Source organism: Vanellus vanellus, assembly GCF_965231255.1.
Source record: "Vanellus vanellus genome assembly, chromosome: 10".
NCBI classification, from domain to species: domain Eukaryota; kingdom Metazoa; phylum Chordata; class Aves; order Charadriiformes; family Charadriidae; genus Vanellus; species Vanellus vanellus.
In genome coordinates, this window is record NC_138915.1 from 6,829,539 (window position 1) to 6,843,680 (window position 14,142).

The 14,142-nt window shown below is 35.3% G+C and overlaps 1 protein-coding gene across 1 annotated transcript in view; it reads left to right on the top strand.

Annotated features, from left to right (window-relative positions):
- THOC2 (THO complex subunit 2) overlaps positions 1 to 14,142 on the top strand; it is a 53,577-nt gene that overhangs the window by 24,917 nt on the left and 14,518 nt on the right. Inside the window, exons 15-27 of the mRNA XM_082488476.1 lie at positions 893 to 1,023; positions 1,111 to 1,212; positions 2,470 to 2,554; positions 3,579 to 3,672; positions 4,152 to 4,232; positions 4,508 to 4,604; positions 6,464 to 6,581; positions 7,363 to 7,542; positions 8,088 to 8,252; positions 8,936 to 9,211; positions 9,649 to 9,790; positions 12,332 to 12,489; positions 13,778 to 13,906. Coding sequence (XP_082344602.1) covers positions 893 to 1,023; positions 1,111 to 1,212; positions 2,470 to 2,554; positions 3,579 to 3,672; positions 4,152 to 4,232; positions 4,508 to 4,604; positions 6,464 to 6,581; positions 7,363 to 7,542; positions 8,088 to 8,252; positions 8,936 to 9,211; positions 9,649 to 9,790; positions 12,332 to 12,489; positions 13,778 to 13,906 — 1,758 coding nt within the window. The remainder of the gene's footprint in view (positions 1 to 892; positions 1,024 to 1,110; positions 1,213 to 2,469; positions 2,555 to 3,578; positions 3,673 to 4,151; positions 4,233 to 4,507; positions 4,605 to 6,463; positions 6,582 to 7,362; positions 7,543 to 8,087; positions 8,253 to 8,935; positions 9,212 to 9,648; positions 9,791 to 12,331; positions 12,490 to 13,777; positions 13,907 to 14,142) is intronic.

The following is a 14,142-nucleotide window of genomic DNA, read 5'->3' on the forward strand; positions in this document are numbered from 1 at the left end:
GAATTTACTGGGGAAAAGCATAGAGAAAAGGAGAAATTAGAAGCAGTGGAGGTATTTAATAGTACAATGGCTTATTTTCTTTATTTTCCTATGTATTGAATTATCAAGATTTGGTCACAATGATGCCCAAGTGTCCTGTTGAAATCTAATTTATAAAACCAAGATGGAGTTTTGGGTTTTTTTTGTTTGTTTGTTTAATCAACAAGCAAGTTTTCGATAAGTTTGTGCAGTTTCCATTGTTACTTATTATTTCTGTTTCTCATTTGTTCTGATTTCCTGACTTCCTCAAATCATTGCAGGGAAAACTAATCTATTCTGTATTTCTTTTTCCTGCTATGGTTATTCTAACATAGCTCAATGGGAAAGAGGAATGTTTAAGAAAGAGGGAGGATAGGATACTGAAAACGTGGAAGTTAGTGCTGTGCCTTGGGAACACGTATAATGCCTTCAGGTTTTAATCTGGAATTTTGAAAATGGAAATAGTGGCAAGGAATACCTCAGTACATTGAAAACAGTTGCCAAAATCTATTTTCTCATGTTGCACTTCATGCAAGTCTGCAGTATATCCATTTTTAAATGATTTATTTGATTTGAAAATAAGTGCAACTTGCTGAAACCTTCAGTGTCTTTGCTCAAATATCTTATATACTGTCACTATTATATTTGCCTATATATGGTCCATAAAAATATTTCCCATCATAAATCATTTATTAGATAATTTAAGTCCTCTTTAGATTTTTTTGTTTTGTTTAGGAAGCCTTACTCTTGTGGCAAACTTGTATTTTATTAGTCTACTAAGATGTGCAGTTTGTGCATATCTGCATAGCATGCATAGCATTGCTTCTGATGTACTTACTTGATGGTCACCTTGAGTTTTTTGTCTTTATCTCAGGAGATACTGTTTAGCTGTTTGTTGAGTATTACCGATCAAGTCTTACTTCCATCTCTTTCTTTGATGGACTGCAATGCGTGCATGTCTGAGGAATTATGGGGAATGTTCAAAACTTTTCCATACCAGTACCGGTGAGTAGAATAATTTGTTTCCATTCTTTGGAAGTGGTCTTTTGAATTGTCAGTACTAAAAATAGTTCTTCTTTACAATCTTTCAAGGTACCGTCTTTATGGGCAATGGAAGAATGAAACATACAATAGCCACCCACTTCTAGTGAAAGTTAAAGCTCAAACCATAGATAGAGCCAAATACATCATGAAGTAAGTAGTCTAATTCCATAAATAGTTATCAACTCTGATACAATCAATGTATTCCATGTCACCAACTGAAGGAAAAAAAATCTTGACAAATAGATTACTTTTTTAATGACTCTAATTTCACTGATAATCCTTGTTCATGAAGTATTTCATGTACTGTGATTAAAAACTGTCAAATAAGTAAGGCTACAGACAATTTTTTTCACCAACAAGGGTCTTTCATCTGTGAAAAATGTCCCCTTAAATTATTTAAAACCTTTTCCGTGGGTATACTGTTGTTTGATACATTGCTTTGCTTGTGGAAATGTCAGAGTCCAACATATTTTCTCTAGGTATGGAAACTCTTTAATCCGAAGAGTCTCAAAAATCTCGTCACAGTTTCTGTAGGTTTGAAAGTAGGGCAGTAAGTTGAATTGAATGGAATGATTCATTCTCATCTTCAAGCGGGCTCACAACAGTTTCAAATTTACTTCAGATTTAACATCTCTGACATCATTGTCAGGGATTTGGGTTCTCCATTTGTTGTTGCCAAAAGCAAATGCTATGGTTTTATATTGTGGGTAATTAAAACCTTTCTGCGCAGGTGAGACAGAATAATTGCTACTGACTGAAAGACTTTGGACTTGCAGCTGTGAAAGCTAGAAACAATGATTTTGATTCTCTTCTGACTTGCTACATAACTAGCATAGACTTAAACTTCACATCCCTTCTCTGATCGTGGATTTCAATTGTGCAGATGAGCCACAGTGTCAGTTGTTGAGATTGCTATGTGCGCAATGTACTTTTGTGCGTGGACTTCACATTTCACGTTAAGCTCACATCTTCAGTAGGGAATGCTGTGGAAGGGTAACACAAGGAAATTAATATTGTTTTTCAATGAGCAGAGTGCAACAAGTGCAAAACGACTGATCTGTGGCTAAATTAAATTTGCAGGAGAGATTAACAGCATCACAGTCTATTTCTGTATGTGGTATAGGTCCCACTGACAGCTTCCAAATGCGAAGTGCTCAAAGTTGAAACTAGGCTGCAGTCCATAGTAATATAGGGACAGCTGGTTTGTTTGTACTCTCTGCATGTTATAGCATTATAAATTTCAAGTTCCCAGAGGAGTAGTATTTCTGTGCTTAAATTTCTTAAAAATGTATCTGCTAGTGAGAATTTAATCTCTGCATCTAATAAGGGTCTTTCTTCACTGGAACTAACCTGCTGTTTTAGTATTCTTTTAGCTTGTCTGCTGCAATAAAATATGTTCTCTTACAGACGTTTAACTAAGGAAAATGTGAAACCTTCTGGAAGACAAATTGGGAAGCTCAGCCACAGCAATCCTACAATTTTATTTGATTATGTATGTAGTTACATGTATTTGAATACTATTTCATCCTAACAATAGACATTAAAGTACAGGAGGGGACCTTCTGTCTTAGTTGGAGGGCAGTTCTAATTGCAATATTTTTTACTTCTGATGCATATTTTAAAATATGGTAATTTGCTAGTAGTGCATAGGTCTGAGATATTTGCTATGACAATAGCTCTTGAATAACCACAACTGCACAGAAAATTACATCCATTTGTTTATAGGAGTGAAGTATTTAATTTGAGATAGCTGAGGTGGGTCTCAGAGGTGTGGGGATGCTGATCAGGTTATGCAGAATGCAAATTCAAGTTAGGTTGCTCTGGGCAGTTATATTTGTGTGTGATGAAGATGCATCAGCATCATGTAGAAGAAAATTTAAAGCTTCGAAGTCTGAAATACACCTACGAAGTTCAGGAGGATTTTTAAGTTTACTTGGTGCTACAGAATGCTTGAGAGGTGTGAAAGTATGTTGATGGATCTCCACCTTGTTCACAAATTCTGATTATCGATCTACCAGTTTTTAGATTTTACTTGAAGAAATTAATAATACAATACACACACACGCATGCATCACGTACCAAAGAGAACATTCTAGAATTTTGAGTTTACTTGTATTCTTTGGGTTTTTTAATAGTCTTTTTATTATTATAATTAGCAGCAGAAACTCTTACTGCTAAGCTGTAGGATTCTTAAGAAATCTTAGGAAAAAAAACTGAAATGTTTTCGTGATTTTGTTTTCTGATAATTGAAAAGAAAAATAATTATACAGAATTGTTTTTACATGTTAGAGATGTTTCACTGATAACTTTCAGGTACTAGATAAATTAATGAGATTGCCTATCACTTTGAAAGCGGTTTAGGTCCTTCTGAAAAATTAATTCCAAAGGATATTTTGTCTAGATTTTTGAAGACAGGCATTGCTAAAACAATTTGGATTTATTATGTGAAAAATAAGGAATACTGTTTGAAAGATAAGGAATACTGTTTCTGTTCAGCTGTCTTTTGTAACTTTCAGATTTTATCACAAATACAAAAATATGATAACTTAATAACTCCGGTTGTGGATTCACTGAAATACCTCACTTCACTGAACTACGATGTCTTGGCATGTATCCTTTTATGTAAATCAATACGTCTAGTTACTGATGAAGTTGCACTTTTAGCCAGATTAAATCTGTTGTCTGTGAGTAAATACTATCTTTTTCTGTTTTCTGTTCTTGCTGCACATTTTAGTGAAGTGCAAGTACTTTTGCATGCTTAGTGGGTTACAGAACCCTCTCTATTCATTCTTTCACACTATGAAAATTATACTTTATTTTTAAGCTTTTTTTTTTTTTTGCTACTTTCACTCTGTTTCTGAAGGCACAGTGATCCTGTAAATAGTAGGGTAAATACTACTTCTTAAGTTACCGTTTCTTTCATGGTTTTATTTTTTTATACCATAACTGTTAGTGGATCCCCTATATCATGTTTGCTATACTTGCGTATCATGTTCATATATTTCAAATTGTGGAGCTGGAAAAATGGGTCTGTGTAACTTTTTGTTTTACAAATTGAGGAAAAAATATTCTCTTTAACTCCACAAAAGACTGTATCATTGAAGCTCTGGCAAACCCTGAGAAGGAGAGAATGAAACATGATGACACTACAATCTCAAGCTGGCTGCAGAGTTAGTATTCTTGCTAAATTTACTACGTTAATGTTTAAAATGCTTTACCTTCCCTATGATCTACCAGACTATAGATCATTATTATCAATATTTCACTAATATTTCAAGTAATTTTTTTAAACAAAACGGACAGCTGGCAAGTTTAATCAATAGGAATTTTTTTTTTGTATTGCAAAAATACATATATTGCTAACGTTCCACGTGTACTTCGTTTATACTTATTTAATGGTTAGTATCTCATGAGGTACAGTCACAGCTGTTTTTACTTGCTTTAGGTCTGGCTAGCTTTTGTGGTGCAGTTTTCCGAAAATACCCAATTGAACTTGCTGGTCTACTTCAATATGTAGCCAACCAACTGAAAGCTGGGAAAAGGCAAGTCTTGCACAACTGATTTTTATAAACTCAGTTTTAATAATGTATTATTTGGATGTTTGCTGATTCATGGACAATTGATGTAGTAGTTACTCTAGTAGTGGTAAAAATCCATTCATAATACCAAGAAGGCTAAGTAATTTAAATAGCAGAAAGAATAACGTCTTCTTTAGTACATTATTTTTCCTCTAATTGTATAGCTACGACATATTATTTTTGAAGTACTGATTTTTCATCTGTAACTTACTTCAATACAGTTTTTCGTAACAACTAACCAGGCAAGGGAAAAAAAACCTGCTGGTCTGTAGTATTTTCATAGGCGTTATTGTACGTTATTTAAGAAAAAAGTACTTGTGATATAAAAGGGTATGACTGTTACAGTTTTAGGGTTTTTTTATCATACTCTTTTCTACAGGGATGGCTCTTAACACTTTAATATTTTAAACACTTTGTCCAATTTAATCGCAGTTGAATAGCTTCTAGATACGTCAATGTTAATGATAACTCAAATATTTTTTAAATAAGGTTTGCAGTCTGAATCTTCCTTTTGTCCTTCCATCATCATCACTTAGTATTATTGATTCATTTATTTATTTAACTTTAATGTGTTGTTTTTATCACATAGGTGAGTATCAACTTTTTTCTATTATGAATCCCCATATGCTTACTGAAAGACAGCTTACCCGTGGAGATAACACAGCATGTTATTCTAGGGTATTTTTGTTGAGAAATCTAGGTTTTTTTTCCCTTCCCTGCAATGTAGACACTCAGTCTCATGTGCTCCCCTGTCCCCAATTTGTTTTGTATTCTGGTGATGGTACAATCACATTGAGCTACAGAGGAAGGGTAAGTAAAGTTTCTTGTCTTTCTCCAGAATTAAGTATTAAGGCTTAAGTATTTTGGAAAAAAAAAAACAAACCAAAACAACCCAAAACATTTTTAATACTCAGTGTAGTATTTGGGACTGTAGAAATAAAATGGATTTACCACTATGACCAGTTCCGTAGGACTGGAGTATTCCAGTATTTGAATTGGAGTATATGCTGGTACTCCTGTATGTGCTGGTTCCTAGACAGAAAATATGCTTATAGTTGGAAAAACAAACAAAAATATAAACAATATAAATTATTTAAATATAAAACCTTGTTTTGGAGAGCATGGGTCAATACTTTTTATAAGTAGGTCACACAAATTTCAGCAGTTTCTGGAAAATATTGCTGATTTGAATGATCATGATACAATTGACTACACTTCTCTTGAGGAAAAGTCATTGTCCTTACAGAATTCAGAGCAGAAGTAAAGCCTAGTCTCTGGACAGGATGATTACTGGAGTGTTTTTTATGTTCTGTGTTTTAAGTAAAAAATGTTTCCCATGTTCCAAATACCCTCTTGAAACTAATTTTGCCAGTAAATTTCTAAGACTGTGTACTATTCTAGAAAATTTTAATAAAATTTAAAATATTCCATGTTCATGAAATAACTGTATAGATACACTATGAAGCATGTAAAACAACAAAAGGGAGCAATAAACTTTATGATTAATTTGCTGATACTTAAAAGTTAATAGCACCACACTCACTATTATATTCAAAAACAATGAAATTGTTCTGAAGGGATGTTTTGAAGGAGCTCTGAAATCCAGCTGTTGAATGCCTGCATTGCTTTTAAATACTAACTTTTTATTTCCAATATAGAAATCCTTGTGTGCTCAGCATGCTAGTTTCTTCTTCAAAAAAGAATTAAAATGTCACTTGTTTTAACATACGTCATAGTGTTGCTTTGTACTGTGTATTGAATGTCATACCTTCCATTTCTTAAACAAATTTTGTTTTTACTCCACTTTTCTGTTTTTTGTGCAGCTTTGATTTGCTTATTTTAAAAGAGGTAGTACAGAAAATGGCAGGGATAGAAATTACAGAAGAAATGACAATGGAACAATTAGAAGCCATGACTGGTGGAGAACAACTAAAAGCTGAGGTGTGTTCGTGTTAAATGTAATTAATAATAGCTGTTGCTTATTAATGGGGGTTCTAAAGACTCTGATTCATGAACTGGCAGCGTAGCTGAGAAAGGTGTTACTGCTTTCATCAGAGAGCTTCCGGCCGTATTGAGCTTACAAGCCTTCCAGACAGGCACCCAAGGCAATGTATACATGAGCCTTAATTGTTGTGCTTCACAGCATCTCATATTAATGAAAGCAGCCTTCATTATTCAGTGTTGTATGACAGACCTGCAAATTATAGCAGCCAATGAGCTTGTACCTTGTGCAGTCCTGCTGGCTTAGCCCTGCTCTGGGGGTAGTAGCTCCCTGTTGAGTGTAGTAACATCTTAAATCATTTTAACAGTTAAAACTGTTGCAGCCTTGCTTCAAAGTCCTAGTTGAGTCTGACCTAGACTCAACTCTCCGGGGAGTTGAATAACTATAATTGTAACTAAAATCTGAAGTTCCTGTGTTGGAGAGAAGAGACTTTGAGCAGATGACAGCAGACCTAGGGGTAGAATGCAGGGTCATGATGCCTGAGCTGAAACGTCACTCTTTGTTTACTGTGTAAAAGACTAATTAACAGCATGCAAGACTAGATCGTTTCTGATTCTTAAATACAGACATTGCAGTACAGGATCCAGAGATAGAATTTTATTGATGGACAGGAAGCTGTATTGATGTTAATTCATCAGTATTTCTGCAGTCAGAAGCGCACGTGGTTTCCATTTGTCATGCACTATTTGCAAACTTGGGCATCTTTTCTGTACTATGCAGGGTGGATACTTTGGCCAAATCAGGAATACAAAAAAATCTTCTCAGAGATTGAAAGATGCATTATTGGACCATGATCTTGCCCTTCCTCTGTGTCTGCTTATGGCTCAACAGAGAAATGGTGTGATCTTTCAAGAGGGTGGGGAAAAACATCTGAAGCTGGTGGGAAAACTGTATGATCAGGTAAGTAAAACCATTTGGATTTATAAGGGCCCCCCCTTTTCTTTGGTAACTTCTAGTGTATCAGCACAATATATGACAATTCAACACATAAGTAAGAATATACAAGTTCAGCACAGTAAATATGAATATATGTGGATTTTCAAAATTAGTTGCAGTGATGTCATTAAAATATATGGATGTATTAAATATATATTATATTGACAAGTGACTTCCAAGTGAAAGATTAAAACATCCTTTGTCATAAAAAGTGAAGCTCTTATTTCTTAAGTTGGCTATTATGTTTTTCTGATCTCACTTTGAGGAATTTTCTTTTTTTTTTTAAAGCAGCAGCTTGACTTTTGCTGCCTTAGGCAGTAGGAGCTATTTTCATTTCATTCTGGTAGAACAGAATGCTCTTACAGTTTTGCTGGCTTTTGTAGGGGTTGCTTTACTCTGTGGTGTTAATTTTTTGAAAAGAAAAAGAAACAAAACTTTAAAGCTCTCCCTAACTTCACTTTTGAACAAAATAATACTGTTTGCTAACTCTTTGTATCTTTCACATGTAGTGCCATGACACCCTGGTACAATTTGGTGGGTTTTTAGCATCCAATCTAAGCACAGAGGATTACATTAAGCGAGTGCCTTCTATTGACGTTCTCTGTAATGAGTTTCACACACCTCATGATGCTGCATTTTTCCTCTCAAGACCCATGTATGCACACCATATTTCAGTAAGTAGAACTCTTCTGTTCTGCTGTTCGTGCTGCTATATTACGTGTTATCAATATATGTGTTAGGTTTAAGTTTGCTAAATAAAACTTGTGGAAGCTTTATGAGTTGAAGTAGAAGGAGAAGCTGTGGGCTGGAACAGGTTATCCTTTATCTTCATAGAAAATATGGCCCGTGTGTCAGCTTTGACACAACTGACGAGTTGTAGCTAATGAAGCCATCTCTTCTGATGGTTTGGGTGATCAGTAGGAGTTCTCTCCCTCCCCATTCCCCCAAATGTGTAAATTGTTCTGCAGATGTTTTAGATGGATTTCTGCTGTGGAGAAAAATGTTGCAGCTGCCAAAAAGTGTGGTATCTCAGGAAGCATCAGAAAGAAGTGTGTCCCTGAATCTAATGTTAAATATCGAGAGCAATTTTTACTTGGTGTAGTTACTATAATAAGTAGCAGCATCAGTGAAGAAAGATAAATCTGTCCAATATGGATGAATACTAAAAGTTCTGTATGATGTTTTTAAGTGTTCTATGTACATAAATGACATTTCACATGTGTAAATATTTGTTATATAGAAAGGTTTTTGAGAAAAGTTGAATTGTATTGTAGAAGTCAGGTTATATTGTTTGTGTATGAAGATTACAAATTCCTCATTTTTCTTTTTTTTTTTTTTTTTTTTTTTTAATCGGCAGTCAAAGTATGATGAACTTAAAAAAGCTGAGAAGGGAAATAAACAGCAGCACAAAGTTCACAAATACATTACATCGTGTGAGCTGGTGATGGCTCCTGTGCATGATGCCGTGATTTCTCTGCACCTTCCCAAGGTTTGGGATGACATCAGTCCTCAGTTTTATGCTACGTTCTGGTCTTTGACAATGTATGACCTTGCCGTCCCACATAGTAGCTATGACAGAGAAGTCAATAAGCTTAAAGTCCAGATGAAAGCCATAGATGACAATCAGGAAATGGTATGTCTATATAATTTTATGGTCCAGTTTAAACTTTCTAACTTTTTTTTGGTGAAATCTTACATTAAAGTCATTTAGATCTGGGAGGGTTTATGTCACGTGATTGATCCATTCTGATTTGTCACATTCACATAATTTGGATTGGCTCTTCCTTATAATTCCCACATTAAAATTACCAGTGGCTTCACTAAGTGACAGTTACTGGTAAATCTGTTTCAGAAGGCAATCTTTGCCACGTGTGTCAGTGGTTTAGCTTTTCACCTTTGTCTTAACTTTTGTCAGCCAGTGTTCATAAAATCAGTTGATTACTAGATGAGAACATTATTTAGTAAAATAGAAAATTTTTCAAGTCTTCTTTAGCATCATCAGTAATTTAATTGCTCTGTCTATAGCAAGTGTTAGTGTAATATTGAGTGAGTTGCATTGACGTTTTGTAGCCGCCAAATAAAAAGAAAAAAGAAAAAGAACGTTGCACAGCTCTTCAGGATAAGCTCCTTGAAGAGGAGAAGAAGCAGTTGGAGCATGTGCAGAGGGTTCTACAGAGACTGAAACTAGAGAAGGATAACTGGCTTCTGGCAAGTAAGTGTGCGTAGGGTAAATACTCTGGATGTCTTTGTTGTCATCACTATCCCCAGAAGTAAAAGTTCAGCTTGCAGTAATATTCTTAATGTTGATTTTAAAATTTGATCCCTTTTACCTTGCTAACAGACCTCAGCATATAAACTTTTAATTAGAATGTAATGTGTCTTTGCTGCAAATGCTGAGTAGTTAGTTTGCAGGGAGATATTTTGTTTTTCTTGCAATGTCAAAGCCTTTTAAATATTGCACTAATATAGAAAATAAGAGATTGACCAATTGAGTGGAAAGTTGTAATTGCAAGATGGCTTGGTCTTATTTACTATAGTTAGAATCTGCTAGATTGGGATAATTGCTACATGGCAAGAAATAGTCATGTAAACTCTCAATGAGTAGTTTGAATTAACTTACTTTGTTTGATTCCTGTGACTAGGAGCAATATGCCACTATTTGGGTGGTAACATAAACCCTGTTCCAATGACAAGATAAGTATTGTGCCAGCCTAACAGCACCACAAGATGAAGCAGCATGCAGATGTTTCATATGGCAGATATGCAGGAGGCAGAACAAACTTTTTTCTCTTGACAAAGCCTCTGTAATGTTTCATATTGATTGTGAACTCTACTAGTATGGTTAATCTGAAATGTTTTTCTCTGGTCAGTTTTCTTCTCTGGAAGAATTTTCAGTTTGTAACTGGAAGTAGTTGTTCGTCTGTCCTAAGGAGCCTAGCATAATCCAGTGGAAAAGCGTTTTATTGTCCGACTCATGTAAGATACACCCAACTGATTTAATGAAGAAACCTTGACAGTTAAATCAAGAAAGGTTATTCCCTATAAATATTTAATGTACTTGTACAGACAGCTAATTAGGTACACAAAATTACTCGTTGAAAAATAGCTGCCAGACTGAAGCTTGGTCTAGGGCTGACTGATAAATTTGTCTGCTTAAGGAAGCACCCAAAAGCACGTAGAAAACTGTGTAGATATGGTCTGTATATAAATGTGTACTCTTAATAATACAGGCATTTGTGGGGTATGGGGAATAGCTTATTGTTGGCTCTTGAGTGCTCAGGCTTCAGCTGCAACAATTTTCCCTGTATTGCATCTGGACACAAACTTTTTCAGCAGTTTCCCCATTGAAAGACATTGTCTGTAATTGTACTATATAAGGAATTTGAACAACACATCCACTGTAGTAGTATTTTTAGTAGTATTATTATTTAAAAAATATTTTTAAAATTATTTAAAAAAATTATTTAAAAAATATATTAATATTTTAACTTTTTTAAAGACGGACTTCTTGTGTAGATACTTTTGATACGGTGGTTATATCATTAAGAGTAGGTCAATTTTTGGTAGACTAAGTAGACTGGTAGTTTTAACAATCGGAAACCACCTTTTCTGACTGGCAGCTTACTTGCTTTACTTTTACCCTTTTGAAGTAAAGCTTACACGCTTGATTGTTCTATGAGCTGTGATTCTCTTGGTTTAGTTTTTTTAAGTGTCGAAGACTTGTTATAACCTTTGAGGCATAGATACTAAAATTAAATAAAATCAACATAAAACTTTTAGTTAGGTAAAAGCTGACAGTCCTTTCTTGAACAAGCTTTATTCCATGAGCATCACAGAATCAAAGCAAGTAAGTCCTGGCTCTCATGACTTGTGCCCTGCAGCCTGTGCAAGAATCCCAGTGCAAAGCCACCACTTGCCCTTGTGAGGATCAGGGCTGTCCCTCCTTTGAAGGCATGCATTTGCAGTCTTCAGTTCTGTGCTTTCATCCATATATTTGTTTTTCTTCCCACCTTCCTTTTGTGCTGTACATCCCTCTCAGCTTGTTTTTATGCTCCTTGTTAACTGGGCAAGAGCTGCCATGGGATCAGTTTGAGTATGTGTTTGGCTGTTGTGTTGACCAACCAGCGAACAGACAGTGGTTAGTCAAATGGAATGGGGAATTGTTGAGCATACAGTGCCGTCTTTTACTCAGTGGTAGAATGAAACTTTCACAAAATGTGTGTGTATTGGGATAGTGGTTTACTGAAGACTGTTCCTCTATTTGAATTCCTTTAATTGGTTGATTGGAAAAATGATTGTTAAGATATTGTATATGTACAGCATGTTCTTCCATTTCTAAGGAAAGTGAGCTGAAAGCCAGACCAATCTAGGAAGGAGAAAACAAGTGTTCTAGAGAAATTGCAGATGGTATTCCTTTCGCTAATGTGCAGAATTTGAGTAGTTAGAGAAATTTAGCAAAGTTTTTTGAGTCTGTTTTTTTCCCTTATTGTGCAATAGAAGAATTCTCCCAGTAATACATAAAGATTTTTCTACAACCAACCTCCTACCCTTCTCACTATCCTCAAACAGTTAATCTTATTTTGACTTTTCCCGAGCAGGGCCAAAGATATGTCTGGAGTACAAGCAACCTAATGTTCAAACTTGAGGATATGCATGTGTGATACTGAACTTCTTGGGAAGAGAATAGTTGAGTGTTTACCTATTAACTAGCTTTCCTTCTTCCTTTTTTCTTTCAACTTCTTCGTTTTTGAAGAGTCTACCAAAAATGAGACTATCACAAAATTTTTACAATTATGTATATTTCCTCGATGCATTTTTTCGGCAATCGATGCAGTTTATTGCGCTCACTTTGTAGAACTGGTGCACCAGCAGAAAACACCCAACTTCTCCACGCTTCTCTGCTATGACAGAGTAAGTAGCTAGAATTCTGTGTATGTACTTAATTACTATTATGAGCATGCAAAACTAGTATCCTCCCTCCCTCCCAAAAAAGGTAAACAAAATCATTACTGATGTCACAGAATCTGGAATTAATCAAAAGTTCCCATTTGTACTTCAGATTCTACAAACCAAGTTTTCCTAGAGCTTCAGAGGATTATTTTCAAGAAATTTTGGTTTTTGTTTATCCTAATGGGACTAGAGTTTCAAAGCAAAGTCATTAGCAGTCATAGGAGTTGCATTCAGGCTTTACAGTCTTCCAGTGGTCTGCATTTCTACGACCTCATCTAACCCTCCCATTTTAGCTGTGTGTGCCCAACTGATGTAATATCAACTTTCTTATACTTGCACCCTCCTGAGCAGCATCCTTAGAACCCTTCCGACCTTGGCCAGTGGTATTACAGACAGTGGCCTAATTTGTATCACTGCTGAGACATGGGAAGGGACTCCCATGGTGACATGGGGAGTATTTTTGATAACAGTAGCAGCCTTTCTGGGTCAAACGGGTCAGTTGGAGGAGGCATTTGTTCTCACTGTTCATATAGCCATTCTTTTTCTCCTGTGGAGGGAAAAGGTGGGGAACATAAATGGAGGAATGCATCTTGCAGGATGCATTCAGCTCCAACAGTACCAGCGGACTGTACTGTTCCGGAGTATCAGAACCATTCTGGCACTTATTGCTATAAGAAGTCGACTTCTTAACTTAGTGCATTGTCTGTACAGTTCTAACAGATTTGACTACGAGCTTTGATTAAAAGGTTGTGTGTATGGGGCTGTATTGTAAAAAATTATGGTGAAGATTGTTTTCATACAAACATTCCATTAAGATTGTCTGGTTTCCTTTGAGATGAGACATTTGAAGTCAGTATCTGCTTTTATTTCATGAGTTCAAAAGAGCATTCTTACTCAAATATTCAGTCCATGTCTAGGTAACAAAGTAGGCAACTGCATGCCTATCTGATGCTCCTTTTGCATCAGTTTGGTTAGGTGTTTACTTTTACCTGCTCAAGTATATTATTAATTGGAAAATAAAAGTTATATGCCAATGAAGACATACTTTAACTATGGAAAACTGTGTGTGAGAAGGACCAGTAGTTGGGTAATAAAGTCTTGAAAACAAAATGAGAATATTTTATGAGAGAACTCCTTTATATTTAGAAACCAGCTTAGCAGTGGTTTAGATGAGAGAAACTTGAAAATCTTCTTTTTCCTTTTGTAGTTCAGTAAAGTCATTGTAACTTTTTATTACTGCTATTCACAGGTTTTCTCTGATATTATATATACAGTTGCAAGTTGCACTGAAAATGAAGCTAGTAGATATGGCAGGTTCTTGTGCTGTATGCTGGAGACTGTGACTAGATGGCACAGTGACAGAGTCATATATGAAAAGGTATGTGAAGTTATTAAAACATGTTTGCTCATGAGAATATAATGGCGACTTGTGTAATTAGGCCCAATAAAAATTGATTTAGTGACATCGTTAGATTTAAAAACACTGTGATTAATGTTAGAATTGAGTTTCTGTAATTCATGTAGTTTTAATAGGAGTAATTTTGTATAGTGTCAAAAATATAGTGGCTAAAAAGATCTTACATTTCTGATTTTTCTCATAGCAAGTCTTGAAGA